The sequence below is a fragment of the Mauremys mutica genome, chromosome 3 (assembly GCF_020497125.1).
Source record: "Mauremys mutica isolate MM-2020 ecotype Southern chromosome 3, ASM2049712v1, whole genome shotgun sequence".
NCBI lineage: Eukaryota > Metazoa > Chordata > Testudines > Geoemydidae > Mauremys > Mauremys mutica.
The window spans coordinates 152,034,584-152,053,146 of record NC_059074.1 but is presented as its reverse complement, the minus strand read 5'-3'; the positions used below and the strand labels follow the sequence as shown (position 1 = coordinate 152,053,146).

At 44.1% G+C, this 18,563-nt stretch overlaps 1 protein-coding gene across 7 annotated transcripts in view; it reads left to right on the top strand.

The window, feature by feature from the left end:
* The window catches only part of LRFN2 (leucine rich repeat and fibronectin type III domain containing 2), a 301,315-nt gene extending 283,110 nt beyond the window's left edge, over positions 1-18,205 (top strand). For all 7 annotated transcript variants that reach the window (XM_045008636.1, XM_045008635.1, XM_045008637.1 and 4 more), the window contains one exon: positions 15,831-18,205. In XM_045008636.1, the coding sequence (XP_044864571.1) occupies positions 15,831-16,749 (919 nt within the window). In that variant the 3' untranslated portion in view covers positions 16,750-18,205. The remainder of the gene's footprint in view (positions 1-15,830) is intronic.
* The last annotated feature ends 358 nt before the right edge of the window (positions 18,206-18,563 follow it).

Genomic DNA, 18,563 nt, shown 5'->3' with positions numbered 1-18,563 from the left:
AACTGCATCCAAAAGTTTAGGGAGCTGATCCTTCTACCACTGGAGAAAATGGCAAATCTCCCGCTAACTTCAGAGAGAGCAGGAGCAGACATAGACTCATAGACTTCAAGGTCAGAAGACCATCATGATCATCTAGTCTGACCTCCTGCACAATGCAGGCTGCAGACCCTCACCTCTGGTTCAGTTACTGATGTCCTCCAGTCATGATTTACATACAGAACAACTCCTTTCCTCAGGAAGTCTGTGGCAGAGCAGGCACTGGAACTCAGGTCTCCCAAGTCTTTGGCTAGTGCACTAACCACTGGAACATCCTTCCAGTCTATTTGCATAGTGTCGGAGCATCCTATGGTCTTTAATGTGGTTATGTGACAGATGCTAGTCATGTCACTTAATGCACTTTTAGAAGGTGTTCACATACCACAGTGATGGGCGAAGTATTAAAAAACAGAATAGAATATTAAGGGACTAATATTAATTAATTAATGCAATGTCATTCTGGACATAATCATTCCCACTGAAATCAATGCTGTTCAGGGCACTCATCCCATTGTTCGAGGCACACGGGAGCTGACAGGATCAGGCCCACAATCCCAGTCTGCAAAACCATAAGGGCACATAAAAGGGAAGTGCCACAGATAAGGACTGAAGAGTTTATAGGCCATAGTTTCACTGAGCAACTCACCAGAAAGTCTTGTGGGGGAGCCCTAGACATTTAAGCGTATTCCTGAATATTTGTGCACATCTTCACATGTCTGGGAAACTGGCAGTTGTGGTGGTAAGAGTGTTTCTGTCCATTCCCTTCTTCAGTGTTACCACACAAAAAAATTACCAGCATGCTCCTTAAAAAGCAATTGCTATTTCTAAAAGATACTTGTGAAGTTTAGCCATTACAGAACAAGTCCTTTTCCCCTGTGGAGGTGCTAACACTAATTACATATCTTTTTAATATTTCATTGGTATTTAATCACCGTGAATCAGAATTATACCTTCATTCAGTGTGTAGCTAAGTGAAACTAAGGCCCAAATTCTGTCCTTGGATACTTGCTTGTGGTTTATTGGCACTGATAAAAGAGGAATAGAGGCATTCTGGGCAGGGCCTGGCTTTGTCTGTATTAAGTGTAGTTTCTTCTGCCTGACACTAATTAATTACAATGAACACACAAAGCACATTGATCTGTAACGTCTGTGGGAAAGGCAGCAGCCATAATAAGCTTACACAATACCTGAACTGGTTGTTTTATGCCTGTTACATGGTGGCTGTAGGCGTACAGCGTAAGGGTAAGTAGCAATGTCACAGAAGGTGCTATGTAGAGAAAAGTATTCTCACTGAACATACACACAAAAGTGTGCAAATGCACATGCATACATACAATGTGTGTAACCACACACACACACACACACACACACACTTATGCTCTGTTGTATGCAGTTTGTTAAAGAAGCAGACTTCACTTTGCTTGGACACCAGATTTATCCACATATATATTCTGCTTGTAAAGGCATCATGAATAAAACGTATTTTGCTTATGGTGTCACCAATTAACCTGGAAACAGATACAGCCACTTTCAAAGGCTGGTACCAAGCCGTCGATTCTACATGGAGGCAGCGGGTCTACTTATGATTAGAGCAGGAGTCTTGTACTTAACCATTCCCACTTTTGCTCCCTTGCTGTGCTCACCATACAACAACCCGGGTGTTTCATTCCTAGAGGCCTGGACCCAGCCCCCACTCTCCTCTCCCCGTTCAGCAAATGTTGCTATTCAGCAGTTTTGCAGGTTCCATTTCTGCTGATTGTTTGTCTGCCTCCCCTTGTCACACTGATGAAGCATGAGAGCAGAAAAGGATTAGTTAAACTTTTAGAAACAAACCCCCCCAAACCCTGAAGGAAATCCCTGGTAAGGAAGTGAGAAAGGTTACTCCATCAACTGGAATGAAAGGCTCTGTCTAAATTTTAACTCTCTAACGCTTATTTTCTCTTTAAACACAGAGGGCTGTATCAGGGCCGCCCAGAGGATTCCGGGGGCCCGGGGTCTTCGGCGGCGGGGGGCCCTTCCGTTCCGGGACCCGCCGTCAAAGTGCCCCGAAGACCCGCGGCGGGAGCCCCCCGCCGCAGAATTACCGCCGAAGCAGGACCCGCCGCCGAAGCGCAGCCCGGTCTTCGGTGGTAATTCGGCGGCGGGGGGGTCCCCGCCGCGGGCCTTCGGGGCACTTCGGCGGCGGGTCCCGGAACAGAAGGGGCCCCCCGCCGCCGAAGATCGGGCTGCGCTGCGGCGGCCCCAGCCCCAGCCTCTTACCCGAGCGCGTCTCCGGCAAGGCCTGAGCTCCGTCCCGCTCAGAGCCGCGTGGTGAGGGGGCGGGGCTGTGAGCTCCACGCCGAGCGGAGGCAGCTGCCCCGCCCCCTCCCCACGCCGCTCTGAGCGGGGCGGGGCTCAGGCCCCGTTGGAGCTCCCAGCCCCGCCCCCTCACCACGCGGCTCTGAGCGGGGCGGGGCTCAGGGGCTCGGCTGGAGACTCGGCGCTTGATGCGCTGAGGCTCCAGGAGAGGGGCGGAGGCGGGAGCCTCCGCTCTTCTCTTGGGGGCCCCTGCGGAGCCCGGGGCAAATTGCCTCCTTTGCCCCCCCCCTCTGGGCGGCCCTGGGCTGTATGGTACTTTTATAAGGCAGTCTTAGGGGTAGCCTGAAGGTGATATCACCCCAGCCGTAGCTCTGAGATGCCTGGTGCAGACACAGTAGGTCTGATTCTCAGTTATCCTAAGGCCTCTCTGTGCCACTGCAGCAGCATAAATGGGCCTTAATAAGAGTGAAAATGGCTGTCTGAAAATGCTTGCACCAGGGCCTCCTTGGCCTGGCATAGAGGGCCAAGGGTGAAGAGGGGGCACAGCCAGAGTGCACGGAGCTGCAGCTATTTGTTTCCCAGGGCTCATAAGATGCCTTGAAAGCAGAATGCAAATCAGAGCAGGCTGCTCTCATTTACATCAGGAACTGGGCAGGCCCTGTACAGCCCCCAGTCCAGGGAGCAGAGGTGGTCACCTTTGACACTTGTGTTTGAGACATGATCAAAGTTAAGAGTGGAGCAATGGAAAACTGGGCCCAAGAACTACAGGGGGAGCATGGTTCCTGAGTGACCATTAAAGAAGATGCATCATCTGCAACCCTCTGCTCCTATCCAACACCAGTTGGTGTGGAGGCTGGGTTGGGGGTATGGGGGCTTCACTCCTCCCAACTCACTGTCGCCGTTGGCAAAGGTAGTAGAAACTCTTGCTTCATCAACTGCAAGACACAGGCTTCACCTCAGCCCCCATCAATGTGCAGGGAGGGATGTTCTTCACTTTCACCTTAAGGATCGTTACTGGCTATTGGATCTGATGAATCCAAGGCCTAATATGGATCACATGCCCCTATTAACAAAAGACCCGATGGCAAGCTGGATCATAGAGCTAGACCATGAACTAAACCATCAGAACCTTAAAGTGCACTGCTTGATGTATTCATGAAGAAGCAGGGAGGCTTGAGTTTCAATTAAATGCTTTTGTTTAGCTATTACACCAGCATGTAAATGGATATAACCAACAACCATATTCAATGTCTTATTCAGAAACTCCCTAAACTCTGTGCCTCTTTAGCTTTCATCCTCCTGCCTCTGCATTTCCTGACAGATCCATGCAATGCCAACAAGATGACACTCTTCCCCATTCGTCACTTTATTTTTTTAACATAAAATGTGTCAACTCTAACAAGCTTCCACAACTCTTCCACTTTTAGTATTAGTATGAATATGCGGATCATCTTCTTTATTCAAAATTCCAAATTAGCATCCAAACTAGAGCTAGAATGAATTTCAGTCTGATTGGATATTCTTTTCTCTTCCTTAGAAATGGGAGAGTCTAGCTTAAAGTCCAAAGCAATTTCTGAGGCATCGTAACTAGGTTCTGATAGTATGTGTCTTAGCTGCTTAGTATTGCGAATCAAGGAACAACCCACCCTCTTTGCTCCTCAGCATAAATGAGTTTTTGGACAAGTTTCTAAGGATGACATAGTGTTCATTTTTATAGAATGCGTCCAGCTGTCCGAACCCTGGTTCTAGGGCTGGCAACATAGCCAAGATCCTCCAACTTGGAAAATGTGGTCTTTGTATCATCGTGTACTTGATCTGCACTTTGTTCCATTTTCTGTTTATACTCTTTATGGTGTTTTTGCACCTTGTTTTCAGTTATGCAATCTGGAGCTAGGGAAGGGAACCTTACAGCAGATTTCCTTTAAGAGAATTAGTTTTGTAGGCATTTCACCGGAAGCTCTATGTATAGATGAGCAGTACACCCTTAGTAACTTTGTATGTATGGAAAAGGCCAGTTGAAAAGGGACCCTGGTAGTTCCAGTTGGCACCAGGGTGAATCTCACGAAGCAGTACTCTTCCATCATAGAGATTGGAACCATGATTCAGTCTCCTCTTAATATAATGTCATCCAGGCTAGCCAGTTGATTTGAAACTCTGAAATAGAATGAGTTTTTGTCCAGTGTTGATTTGGCCATTTTCCCATCTGTACAATTTGACAAAGCTCACTTGAGCTCATCCTGCCAAGAGTCAGTCCACAATTAATGCTGAGAAATCTGCTGTACACATCAAAACTATCTTTTGCACATTGTCTTCTGCTGTTGGGTCAGAGGAGGACCATGTAAGTACTTAGGTATAGATATATATAGTCAGTATCTGGAAGTAGAGGACTTGACAAGCACTGGCTATGTTATTTTTTCCCGCAATGCATTCAGTATTGTGGCCTAGTGATAAAGCACCAAACTGAGGTTCAGGGGGGCTATATTCCTGTCTCTCCCATTAGCCTCCATGTCTGTCCCAGTGCCATGGGGTAAGGAATATGTCACAGTCTTTGGGCTACTGGTGTGACTTTGTCAATTTACTGTAACCTTGTGAGAATAGTTGTTAATCTGTCTGAGACTTTTGAATAAAAGAACATATTCCTGGACAAGACCATTAAACTAGCCTTAGGTGTTTAATTCACCTTATCTCCCCCCTACAGTATGTGTAAATCAAAGCTGCTTTTCTGACCTAGCAGGGCTTCAATATTCCCTTCAATAATATATATTACCTGCCCCCGCCCCCGCCCCCATGCTATGTTTTCCAATTAGTCTGTGCTTTAAAATATATTCTCAAAGAAGGACAGCGTTTCAGATTTCAGTGAAATGCTTTATTTAACTATTAGACCTCAGAGTAAAAGGATGAAACTGTATTCAGGCACTTACTCAGAGAATACCCAAATTTGATGTGTCTATGTAAGAACAGCCCTACTGGGTCAGATCAACCCAGATCTAGCCCAGTATTCTGTCTTCCAGCAGTGGTCAGTACTAGATGCTTCAAAAGGAATTAATAGAACAAGGCAATTATCAAGTGATCCACCCCCGGTTGTCCAGTCCCAGCTTCTGGCAGTCAGATAGGGACACGTGGAGAATGGGGTGGTGTCCCTGACCGTCTTCGCTGGTTGCCATTGATGGACCTATCTGCCATGAACGTATCTAATTTTTTTAACCCAGTTATACTTTTGGCTTTCACAGCATCCCCTGGCAACAAGTTTCACAGGTTGACTGAGTTGTGTGAAGAAGTACTTCCTTATCTTTGTTTTAAACCTGCTGCCTGTTAATTTCTTGTGCTGTGTGAAGGGGTAAATAATGCCTTCCCTCTTCAGTTTTTCTGCATCATTCATGACTATAGACCTCTATCATATCCCCACTTAGTCATCTCTTTTCTAAGATGAAAAGTCCCAGGTTTTTTTAATCTCTCTCCATATGTTCCATACCCCAAATATTTTTGTTGCCCGCTCTGTACACTTTCCAATTCTAATACAATTTTTGAAATGGGGTGACTAAAATTGCACATGGTATTCAACTAATGGTTCCTAACATTCTGTTAGCTTTTTTGACTGCCACTGAGCAGATATTTTCAGATAAATATCCAGGATTGCTCAAAAATCTCTTCCTTGTGCAGTAACAGCTAGTTTAGACTCCATCATTTTATATGTATAGTTGGGCTTATTTTTTCCAATGTGCATTACATTGCATTTATCAACACTGAATTTCATCTGCCATTTTGTTGCCCTGTCACTCAGTTTTGTGAGATCCTTTCGTAACTCTACACCGTCAACCTTGGACTTAGCTAATATGAGTAATTTTGTATCATCTGCAAACTTTGTCACCTCACTGTTTACCCCACTTTCCAGATCATTTATGAATATGTTGAGCAGCACAGGTCTCCATACAGATCCTTGGGGGGCCCTGCTATTAACCGCTTTCCACCCTTTGTTTCATATCTTTTAACCAGTTACTGATCCATGAGAGGAGCTTCCCTCTTAACCCATAACTGCTTATTTTTCTTATGCGCCTTTGGTGAGCCTTGTCAAAGAATTTCTGAAAGTCCACGTACATTTATATCAGCTGGATCACCCTTGGCCACATGTTTGTTGACATCCTCAAAGAATTCTAATAGATTTGTCAGTGATGATTTCTCAGGTTGTTACATAGTGAGTTTTGTGACTCTCCATTCAGTCAGAAGTGGCTCTCCAGCATAGCTGGCTTGTGGCTCCTTGCTCTAGGCAAGAATCTGAAGAAAATTCTAGTGGAAGAAATGTATCATAGAACAAAGGAACCTGGAGATGGAAGGAACTCACCAGGTTATATATACTCTTTCCCAGCCAGTGCAGGATTGTTCCTTACAGGCCTAGGTTATGTTCTTCCAGTGCTTTGTTCTGTCTCCTTCTGTTAGAACACTATCCAACTACCTAATAGATTTAACCATTAATTAATGTTCCCTAAAATACAGTATCAGATGTGCCTTTCTTCCTCCCTGTAGCTCAGGGGGTGTATCGCTCTGGTTCATTATTTCACACCAGGCTTATAACTTGTCTTTGACTTTTTCCTTCCACCACCCCCTCCCCCCGCTTCTACCCAGTGAGCAAAAGAGAGCATAATCAAATTAGGAAATAATAATGAGATGACATGTACCGTGGGGCTAATCTGACAAGATGAATTCTCTGAAGAGTGGCTGGATGTGTGAGTGATGAGGAGACAGGATTCAGAAAGGTGGGGAGGGTTTTGGCTCTTGTGATGATTGTTCCATCACAAGGCAAAATTAAGGCTGTTGTAAAATAAGGAAAAATATTAAAAGGAGAAAATTCATGAGTGTATTGGTGAGTGGCTGGGCAAATGTTTGCTGAGAGGTTCTGGGTGCACTGTTCAGTTTAGGAACAATGTACACCACTCAACATTCAGCCAGATATTTCCTTACATTGCTGTAGATGGCAGAAGAATTGGGCCCATCATCAATAATACCAACTTCCTCTTCCCCAGGGCTCCAGAGGGACGTGGACCCAGCTCCCTCTTTGTCCCGTCCCTTATGTACAGTGCCTCTTGTACCACTCACTACTGAAGCTCCAAGTCCTAGCATCCTCCTATAAGCAACTTTCTCCCTCACTTCATCAATAATGTCAACCGCTAGTACTGAAAAATCATGAGTCAGGCCCCAAAATAACGCAACTGGGAAAAAAAAGTTGGTATTTTCTTTATTTTTCTGCTGGGGTTTGATCCTTTAGGATAAAGTCAGGTCATGTTTTCTGTGCAGCCACAAAAATTAGAAACACACTTTATTTTTTTTTAAAAGGCTAGCTGAAATTCTCACCTTATCACATGACTCCAGGAGCTGAGGCTTGAAGAAGAACACCAACTATCACGAGACTTTCAATAAAATCACAAGAGTTGGCAACAATGAGGAATACCATCCCACTGGAGGTGCAGCGAAAAGTTGACTCACCCACTCCTACTGGGGCCCAGATCTCTCCAGTCCCCCTCTGATCTTCATTATCCCCATGCTCCTTAAAATATCTGGCATGCTCTGAGCTAGGCCCTTTCCACTGCACTGTTTCAGTCCTCTGCCTTCCTAATTGTCTCATATTTGCACACAAAGCTACTTCACCTGCACTGACTGGGGTTCATCTGTGTATTGATCAGGTTCTGTGACCTTGATCATAATTTAGCTGCCCGTTGATCTGTTTCCATCATTTTGAGTGCTGCTATTCACGTGCATGTTTGCATGCTTTTACCCCGCTGATTGCTATATTATGTCTGTTTGTCTTTCTGCAGCTTCCCACTGCATTGACTCTACTATGTTCTCCACTCTAATCACCTTCTTTGCTTCACCCTCTTTCATCTTCACTCACCTCACCCACTCCTCCTTCAGGTTCTTCTTGCTCTACCTGTTCTCATTTTCTCACCCTTTTCCTATCTCTGTCTGCCACCGCGAGGTCTGTGCACCACTGAAGTTCTAGAGGGCTTAAAGGCCTTGTACTGGCCCTCTGTGCAAGTGTGAATTTCATTCTCTGCTCTCCCACTACCTCAGCCGAATTTCTATTAATCCAGTCTTTTTCCACCTCAAACACTTTATTCCTCCCATATCTTCTTCTTGAACCATTCCCCTTTTAGCTCATTCCGACTTTAATGCTGCCCAGATTCGTCCTGGGAACTCCATCTATAGTGCAGCACCCCACCCTGCTTATACCCTCGTCAATGCTCCCAAGTAGAGTTTGTTGAATTATTTTCCCTGCCAAAAATAGGGTTTTGCTTAACTGAATTTTTTCATGTGAAACTGTCATTTAACAAAGCTTTTCTTTCTTTCTTTCTTTCTTTCTGAAAATGGTTATTTCAGTTCAAATATGTTTTTGTTTCATTTCTCAAAAACAGAAAAATTTCTACTTTTTATTTTGGGCTCCCCCACTCCTTTCTCTCCCTTATCTCTCTCCTCCAACTTCCCTTTCTCTTTCTCACCCGCCTCCTCCACACACTTAGGAAGGGGAGAAGGAAAAGTGGAGGGAAAGAATGGGGGTGTGTGTGTGTGTGGGTGTGTATGTAAGAACAGTGAAGATGGGGAAGGGGAAGGTGTGGTGCTATTAGTGCTATTACACTAAATGATCTACTGTGTCATTTCTTCTCCAGTTTCGATGGTAGAATATAAGATCTTAAAGGGAATCTTACTGAAATGCAGGGAGTGTACCTCTACGGCTAACACACACAAGAGTCACATGGGAGATATCAACAGGGCACTAAGCTAGGACTCAAGGGATGGGCTATTCAAAAAGAGATGTCTTTACAGCAAGAACTGGTAAAGCTTTGAGACAAATGTATGTTTGGCCAAACTTTTAGCCTTCTTGCATTCATTAGCCTTTTGCCCTGACACAAGCTAGCTTGCATTCCCTCAGCATTTGCCCTGGGAAATGTTGCACCTCCATTTGACAAAGATCCGATTAGTCATTAAATGCTTCTCCCTCTTAACATTCAATCATACTCAGGGGCTGGATGTTGGAGCTCAAGTTCTCTGATTACTGCAGCCAACTTCAGGCTAAGAATAGTCGGTATCTTATCCCTAGAAAGACGGAAAGTTGGAATGAAATAACCTACTCAACAAGTCTGATCTATCTTCCCCCTAATCCATCTGCTCCACACACACATCAGCTGGAATGTTCCCCACAGGTACTCCCTAATCCTTGAAAAGAAGGGATGGGCACATTTGTATATTATGTTATAATAATAATACATACCTATGAGATCTACTGATAAAAAACACTATATAGAAAAGTGCTTTACAAAGGTCAGTATCATTATCCCCATTTTACAGATGGGAAAAATGAGGCACATATAACTGAAGAGATTTGACCAAGGTCACCCAGTAGGTCACTGACAGAGTAGGACCTAGAACACAGGTCTTCTGAGTCCCAGTTCAGTGCTCCATCCAAAAGGCCACATGCCCCTCCACACATGTCCGTGCTAGCCAGGAATGAAAATGAGGTCCACAGAAGCCCTGGGAATTAACCGTTGCTGCTGGCTTTTCAAAGTCTTTTATTTCCTAATCTGTTTAAACGAAGCCACGGGCCTAGCTAAGATATCACAAAAGCAGTTTGCACTATGCTGTGGCTACAAGATTGCCTGGTATGTACTCAGCGGGGAAAGAGTGCTGGGGGCAAGTCAGGGCTGAACTCAAAAAGGGGAGCTGAGACCATTGGGAGGTGAGATGCCGTTTTGTTTTGTTGTGATCCGTTCATTTTAGTGCTCATGCAAAATAAGAGATTAAAAGCATTGGACCAAGGCAGGCATAATCCATACGGGAGCCATGCATACTTTCCTCTTCCCCTCAAAGATCTACCAATGCACTTCAGTCTTCTTCTATAGCACCTTTGCTATTCCATTTCTGGCTCCCACAAAGCTCTTCCAACGTGCCTCAGTCTTGACCTGTAAACCTCCTGCGATTCCGGTCTTCTACAATCCCGAAGTTGAGACTTGCAAACTCATTTCATTTTGGAAAGACAGCATTTGCAAATGCGTAGCACGCAGACTCCTATGTGGGAGAATCTCCTAATTTCCTGGGACATTTTTAATCTCTAGTGAGAGACTTAAGTAGTAGCCTTAAGTACAGTATCAGTTATCTGAATCCTTGCATTAACATGATGGAGTTATTTGTCTGCTCTTCCTACCCAGAGAGAAAAGGGCAAGGGAAGAAATATAGAAATGATTTGGCCAGAGGAGGTGTTTTGCGGTGTCTGGCTCATAGCCAAGAGTTGGCAGGGAATGGGTTAATGGCAATAATTTCCAAACTTGTGCTTGTTATAATTAGGTTGCCAGTGGACCCCTATAAAATGGATTGTCTAGGCAGGGATGAGGTAAGGTTGGTTTTGGATTATTCAGTGTGAAAGAGACTGTTTGAACTGTTAGTGTAGTTGAGTATTTATTGCCTTTCCCAGAGTGTTTATTTCCAGACCAGATTTTTAAAGGCTTCGACTCCTTTAACTGTAAAAGGAAATGCATAGTAGCAACCTTAGCTTAAAATTGATAGTTTTTTGCCAGTTTATTTCCTTGTACGGTTGTTGGCTTTTTCTGAAATGGGACCAATGCAGAGTTCAGGAGCTCTACAGGGTCCTCCATTCCTCTTCTGTGAAGTGGATCTCAGGAGCTCTGCAAGATCTGTAATTCCTCCTAGCTCACCCAGTCCTGCAGAGTTTAGGAGCACTTAAAGATGTCCAGCTTTTCCCCCCCTCCCCAGACACCACTGCATGTGGTACTGAAGAATTCCACTGACTCCCTCTACTATTCTTTATCAAGCCGAGTGATGTCTACACTTAGGGTGGCATGTAGCGAATAGGTACTATGTGTGTAGTTACACATCGTAGTGAAAGGCTCTGGCAGTGGGGAAATTTCCAGCAGTTGCTTGGGCAGGATAAACACCGTGGGCATGAAGAGCACTTGCGTAAGCCATATCTCACCATCTATGTTGCTGCTTGTACCCGTGCCAGCTGAGCATGCAGTGTCTGTACTCTACATTCTGTCGTGAGTGTATACATAGCCAAAGTGGATGTTTATATTCTCTCTAAACCACCAGAGAGTAGCTGATCAGCAGGGTCATCCCAAGGCCTATGCACCATTTAAGTCCCACTTAAACCCTCAAAATGGTGTTTAAATGGTATATAAGGCTTGTATTTGTCAGGTGCACACAGAGGTGAATTTCATCTAAAGGGACCATAATCATTACAGTTACATATAACAAGCTTTAACAGCTTTACTCGTTTATAACCTATGTTATTCAAATATGGACCAGACAAGAATTTTCCTGGAGATTTAACTGTGCGGAATGTTTGAAGAGGCAGCAATTAGCTATTTAACCAAGAGGGGCACAAAGAAACATGAGAAACTAATCAAAATGTCAATGCAGGGCGATTTGTTAATGACCTGGAACTCAAATGCAGTTTGGTTAAGTTTCTTCAAACTTTCCAGAAAAAAAATCATAGCCTTCAGGGGAAATCTAGTATTTTTTAAGCTCAGTCAATTTTGCTAGGCACAGCTGTAGCTGCATCAAGGCTAATAATAGGCTTATAATGGAACCTGGTTGCAACCTTACTTATGGAAAGGTGATCATCTTTCCATAATATATCTAAAGCCAAGGATTACGTAAGGTTCTATAAATGTACTTCAGATGTCCCACCCTGCATGACAGTCAGATGAATATTCCTGTAATAGAAGAGCTCAGCGTGGAAATAAGTAGTAGGTTCAAGCACTGTAGGGGTTAAGCAACTACACTCGGAACCAGTTCTCTTGCATCTGAAGAGGATGATCTTGTTTTCATGAAGTTACCCAATCTTTACTCTGTTTGAAATAATCCTCCCTCCCTCAAACTTATTACTAGTCTGCTGTGATTGATGGCAGCACTTAAGAGTCCCCATACCTAAAATCAATGTAGACACATTTTCACTCTAGGATATTGATGACTCTTTGATTATCCACAACACGGGTAGCTGTGAGATGCCACTTCAATCTTTACTTTGCTCCATCACGTGGAGGAGTCTTTCACAGATGCTCTGCACTTTGAGCACTGTTAATCACGGAACACTGCACTCAATGGAAGGGAGTTAGCTCAGACCCAAAAGGGCTCTTTAAAACCACAGCTGGGCAGAATGCCTAGGGCTATGTTCAGGCTACTAACGGGCTACAGTTTGGTTCAAACAGCAATAGCAATAGTCGATTTCACTGGAGGAGCTGAAGGCACTTTGCAAACATTAACTGATTTCTGTGCCTCACCCCCTCAGCATTCAGAAATTAGACTTATCATAATGTCTTTGTAAGCTGAGGAGGAAATCTCATGAGACCAGGCTTGTCTATGAGACCTGTACTATGTCCCTGCTTCCAATTAGGCCAGAAAGTGTGGGAGTGAGGGGTGTGAATACTTTAGAGAAGCACATTAATCACTGACACAGACTCCACAGAAGGACAGATACAGTATTAGCCAGCAAGAGTAACTGGCCAACGTGAATGTACATGTGCAAACTGGGTTACTTAGCAGAGGGCTCCAATGGTAAAATCTGAACAAATGCAATCTCCCATTTCTTGCTGTGCTTTTTTTCACTATTATTGTTTATAGGGTGGTTGGCAGTCTGCAAAACACAGAAGATGCTATGATCTCTGCCCCAGTGGCATTGTATTCTAAGGACTAAAGTATGGCTATCCCAGGCAGTGGTGTGGAACATGCATTGAAGAGGAACATTGCCCAAGTTGTGGTGGCTGGAGGTATAATGCCTCTAGAACCACTGGGGGGAAGCGCATTCAGAAGCGGCTCTAGGTTGAACATTTGACTGTCATTGACCATTCTAGAGATGGCAGGTACAGCACTCCTGATGCACTACTGAATGTACCTGAGGTGCTCCTGAGTATCCTGCCTGTGTCTGTGCAGAACACATCCGCTTTGATACTAAATGTACCAGGTATGTCTAGGTAGAAATTAGAATGCACCTGCTGGGTGGCCCAATTTTCCAGGCATCTCTGGGCAATACTTACTTTGCCTACAGTGTTCTAAAAGCAATGAGCCAGATCCTCAGCTGTGGCCAAACTGTAGAGACCCAAGTTGTGACGTGTGTGTGTGTGTGTGTGTGTGGGCGTGCACGTGCACACGCATGCAAAGGTGGCTTAATGCTCACCTTTACACTGCTCTGATATTGCTGCTTCTCTGTGCAGGCTGGTGCCCCTGCATTGTGATAGAACAGCCTGTGGGCGGCTCTAATTTGTGCTGACTGCAATGGCTACCCAAACCCAAAATACACCTGAAGGATTGGCGTGGTTTAGGCGCATGACACCATCTTTCTTCTGATCATGCTGTTTTCCCTGCTACCCTGGCAACAGATGATTGAGTGGTGTAAGTGTCTGTGTCTCTGCTCTACTGCAGGAAGATCACTTGTACATGGAAATGATCCTCCCTGAGATGGTTACACTGGCTTTAGAGACAGGTTACACTGGCAGTGTAGTGCAAAGCAGCCATACTGCACCTGAGATTCTGGTCTAGCATGTCCAGGAAGAACACACCTTTTTGAACTGCTATGTAAACAGCCAGGCTCAGGCATTATCCACATGCCATCCGGGCGATTATTACATGTATGTCTGGTTGAACACATCTACTATTACTTAATGTTCCAGGAATACTCTGCAGATACCATTGTCATCCATGGAATGCTAGTGAGGTATGACAGCACAGCACATGTGAAGGAATGCCACCAGGGAAAGAGCTGTGTGTGAATTTCTCAATCATTTTGTATTTTAACCTTGTCTTCTGTGACCAAATGCTAGAGATCTCGGGGGTGGAGAGTCACACAAAGGTTGTTACTGTAGGTAATGAGGTGCCTTGATGCCATCAGCTGTCTTTGTTGAATATCAGCTACAAAGTAAATACCTTACATATAATTGCTCCTGTTTGCCAGTATGGTAAATCTGCTGAAGCTGCAGAACAAAGGGGAGAGGGATGCAGTAGGCAAAGACTTCCTATCTATATCTGAGTCTGCTGAAGGTCTTAGCTTTGACCCAGTCATACAATATGACAGTATATCAATACACAACTGTCAGCAGCAAACCTCAGCCAGCAGTTCTTAACTAGATGGTCTCTGACTCCATAGTTTTATATTTCAAATCTCAGGTTACTCTGGGTGAAATCCTGAAATTCTTTCTCAGTTTCCACTCAGGCCTTATTCAGGCAAAAGTCAATAGGGATTTTGCCTGTAGAAAGACTGCAAGATTTGAATGGCTGAACCTGATTCTCTTTAAGTCTAAAGCCACTTTAGAAACACTCTAGCAGTGGAAATGGGCCTTAGAGTGGGAGTAAGCTAGAGTGACATTAAGTTGCCTGAGATATAAATGAGACTCAAGCTGATTATATTTAATTTGCCTTTTTCCCCACTATTCCAAACCATCAGGATGCTGTCTGAAGACAATGATAAAAAATGTAAAGGCGGCTTCTCAGTTACATGTAGAACACGTAAACTGGGCATGAGCCTGGTTTTCCACTGCCCTGCACTTTGTGCCATCGTGTATACCAGTGTAACGGTGAATGCGGAGTGGCTGTAGGTAGAACGCTACCATCCTGATTTAATGGTGCTTTTGCTCCAGGGTCATTAGTGTAAATTACTGCCCAACATGCATGACAACAGAGGATTAGACCCATTAGCAACCACCCATATTGCAAAGCCCATTGTCTTTTCCCATTCACAACTCCATATTTTACAAACACAACTCAGGCATATCTTTTGGTTTTATATCCTATTCATTTGTTGCAAGGTTGGGACTGTTTGGTTTTGGTTGGATTTACCAAAAAAAAAAAGTTGCTCTTCTAATCCAATCTCACACCTTCCCACCCTGCCTCTGCATTTATTGCAGATACTTCTTTTCCACCCTATCTGAGAAAGGTGGTCACATGCAGAAATTTCCAGCAGATAAGATCTCTGCACTTCAAGGATCCATCCTTCATAGTGTAGGGAGAAGGAGAAAGATGGCTGTCTGCCACCTATATGCACCAAAAGCAGTCTGTTGTAGGTTGGTATTGCAATGTAAACATCATCATCATAGCACAATGCAAATTTCCTGACCCTCATGAAACAATGTCAAGGCTCCTGGTCCTGAGCAGAGCAAAGTTGAGGATCATTTGGCAGACTCAGTCAGGGTTGGTTCATACAGGCTGAGCTTGATGTTCCTGGAGCTGTTCACCCAGCCTTGGTTACACCATGTACACTTTGAGTTTGGATACAAATACTTTGGGAAGATCAGGCCAGACTGGTTTTATTTACTTTTGTTCCCTTCTGTAACTACAGGAGAGATGGACCTGAAGAAAAACCTTATGTCTGAGCACCCCTGACCTTTGAGGAAGTTTGGATCTAGGTCTGAACTTTACAGATCAGGCCCATCTCCACTGGTAATTAACAAATGGTGTATCTGTTTCCCATTAAACCCTAACCTAATTTTCTCTTTTTCTTAAAGGATGATCCCTGCTACAAACAAAGCCTTTGTGGTGAACAACCTTGTATCTGGAACGGGCTATGACCTTTGTGTGTTGGCCATGTGGGATGACACTGCCACAACACTCACAGCCACCAACGTCGTGGGGTGTGCCCAGTTCTTCACCAAAGAGGACTATCCTCAGTGCCAATCCATGCACAGCCACTTCCTGGGTGGGACAATGATCTTAGTCATTGGAGGCATCATTGTGGTGACTCTACTGGTGTTCATCGTCATACTTATGGTCCGGTATAAAGTTTGTAACAATTCCCAGGGGAAGATGGCCAATGTCAGCAATGTCTACTCACAGACTAATGGAGCTCAACCCGTTCAAAACGGGGTCCTGCCCCAAGTCAACCCCAAAGTGGTGGTAAGAAATGAACTCATGGAGTTTAACTGTGAATCTGTACAGAGCAGCATCTCCTCCTCTTCTAGTTCAGTGAATAGCCGCGACTGTGATGATTATAGCCTCCAAAGTGAACAAGGCACATTGTCCAGTAAGTGGAGGCCTCCTTCTAGGTCAAAACATAACATTGATCGGCTAATGGGAGCTTTTGCCTCCCTGGAACTGAAATGTCAGAAAAAGGAGGACACGGTAGACTCCAGAACTTCCACAGTGGCCCGCCACTCGGACAAAGAGCCGCTTCTGGGCCAACAGGAGTCAAAATTCCGTAGTCTCCTCATGTTACCACTGGAGGGGAAAACGAAACGTAGCCATTCTTTTGACATGGGGGACTTTGCCACATCTCAATGTTGCACCTACCCAAAAAAGATAACGAACATTTGGACAAAGCGCAGCCTCTCGGTGAACGGCATGCTCTTGCAGTATGATGACAATGACTTAGCAGGGGCGAAAGGGACTTATGGGAGTTCAGAATGGGTAATGGAAAGCACAGTGTAAATAACAGCTTCTCCCGCCTCGCTTCTCCCTAATTACATCAAATGTAATAGAATCTGGTTTTGTTGAAAAGCCATGGAAATGAAAAGGGGGGGAGGAAACATGCTCAACCACACTGGAGAAAAGAAAAGAGAGAGAGAGAGGTAAATAAAAAAAATAAGATGATAAAAGAGGAAAAAGGTAATGAAATGCTAATAAGCATGTGTGGCCCCATTAAGGTCCGGTCCCAACAAAACTGAGTGAGAACATTTCAAGGAATTTACCAGTCGTATTTAGCGTTGCTTTCCAAAAGTCGCCTGGCCTCCCAGTGACCCGACAAACAAGCTTAAACATGGATTAAAGTGGGTTTAGCAGCACATATTTAATTCAAAGGGTTTGGGGTTTTTTTCCTTCCCTTTTTGGTAACCTGTGAAATACACTCCCATGGATAGAAGACTGATGCAAGTATGTCACTGGCTGTAATTGCGCATGTCATCACAGAACTACACTAAGGGCATCTATGGGGACAGAACAGATCAGTTTTTCAGCTGAATCTCTTGGTGTTATCAAAAGCATATGGAGATTTCTCCCCCGCTCCCCATTGTTGGGCTGAGGGGTTTTTTGGTTGGGGTGGTTTTTTGCGGGAAAAAGGGATGTTTCTTTTTTCCTTTTTGTTTTTATTCTCTCATCAAATCCCTGTGATGAAACCAAGGATATGTACAAAGATTAAACTCTTGATGTGTACTGTATAACCCGCCTTCAACACCACCCTTTATGTCCTAGGAAAATGAAATCTAGGGGGCTAATAAATTTTAAAAATAATCATCTTTCTTCCATCTCCTTCATGGTCACTGCTTGTCAAGGCAGATTGCAACAGCTATTCATATCAGTGGGGGGGTTGCTATCCCAGAGGGAGGAAAAAATTCAAGATTTCATATAAAAGGCAAGAGAGAGGTGAAAACAAAAGCTGCTCTGGTGAACTCTACACATTATTAATACAAATTGCTTCTGGCCAAGGTTATTCTGTCACTATGTTCGACTGATAAAGAAAATGCAGACTTTAGCTCGTTTGCAACCAGAAAGCTCTTTGTCCAGTCAGTCGCCACAACAGGGCGTGTCTGTATCAGTAGCATTGCAGGAAGTGCAGGTCTCTGAGCATTTAAGGGGATTGTAAGTGTAATGGGGATGTTCCTATTTAGCCACGGAAAACAAGTTAGAATTGGATGTCTCAGAATAGATGGTCTCCCAAGTGTCACCTGCATCATGCCCCTTCACCTATTCCCAGACCTCTGTCCCATCCCTTGCAAAGGTACTTGCTACCTGAGACCAGTGGTTCTTCTTTATGGCTTGTAAACTGATTTTCAAGTTCCTTTTGGGGAAGCATTGCTGCGGTTCTGGGAATGCTGTGGGTGCACGTGGTCCATCCACCTGGCTCCATTGTCCATAGTGACTTTAATGTGATTTCCAATATTTTGGTGGCTACAGCAACTGTCTTTATTTAATTTGTTTATTTATTTCTTTGTTCCCAGTGCACATCATTATTATTATTATTTTATAACAGACATATGGAGAAAGGTTGTAAGGCACAGAGGAAAACCACAAAAAAACCTCTATGTATTTTTTTAAAGATTCAGAGATATATTGTGACATGGCTATGTACTTGATCTTGTATTCGTCATGTTTTTTACTTGGAGTTTTAGACAATGACATCCCTGTGATCAGAATATTATTTTCCTTTTATTTTATTTTTTTTTGCTACAAAATGTACAGTAAAAACAAAACATTCCTGGGGAAAAAAACCCACGTTCTTCTTTTCATTTGTTTTAATGTCTTGTGTT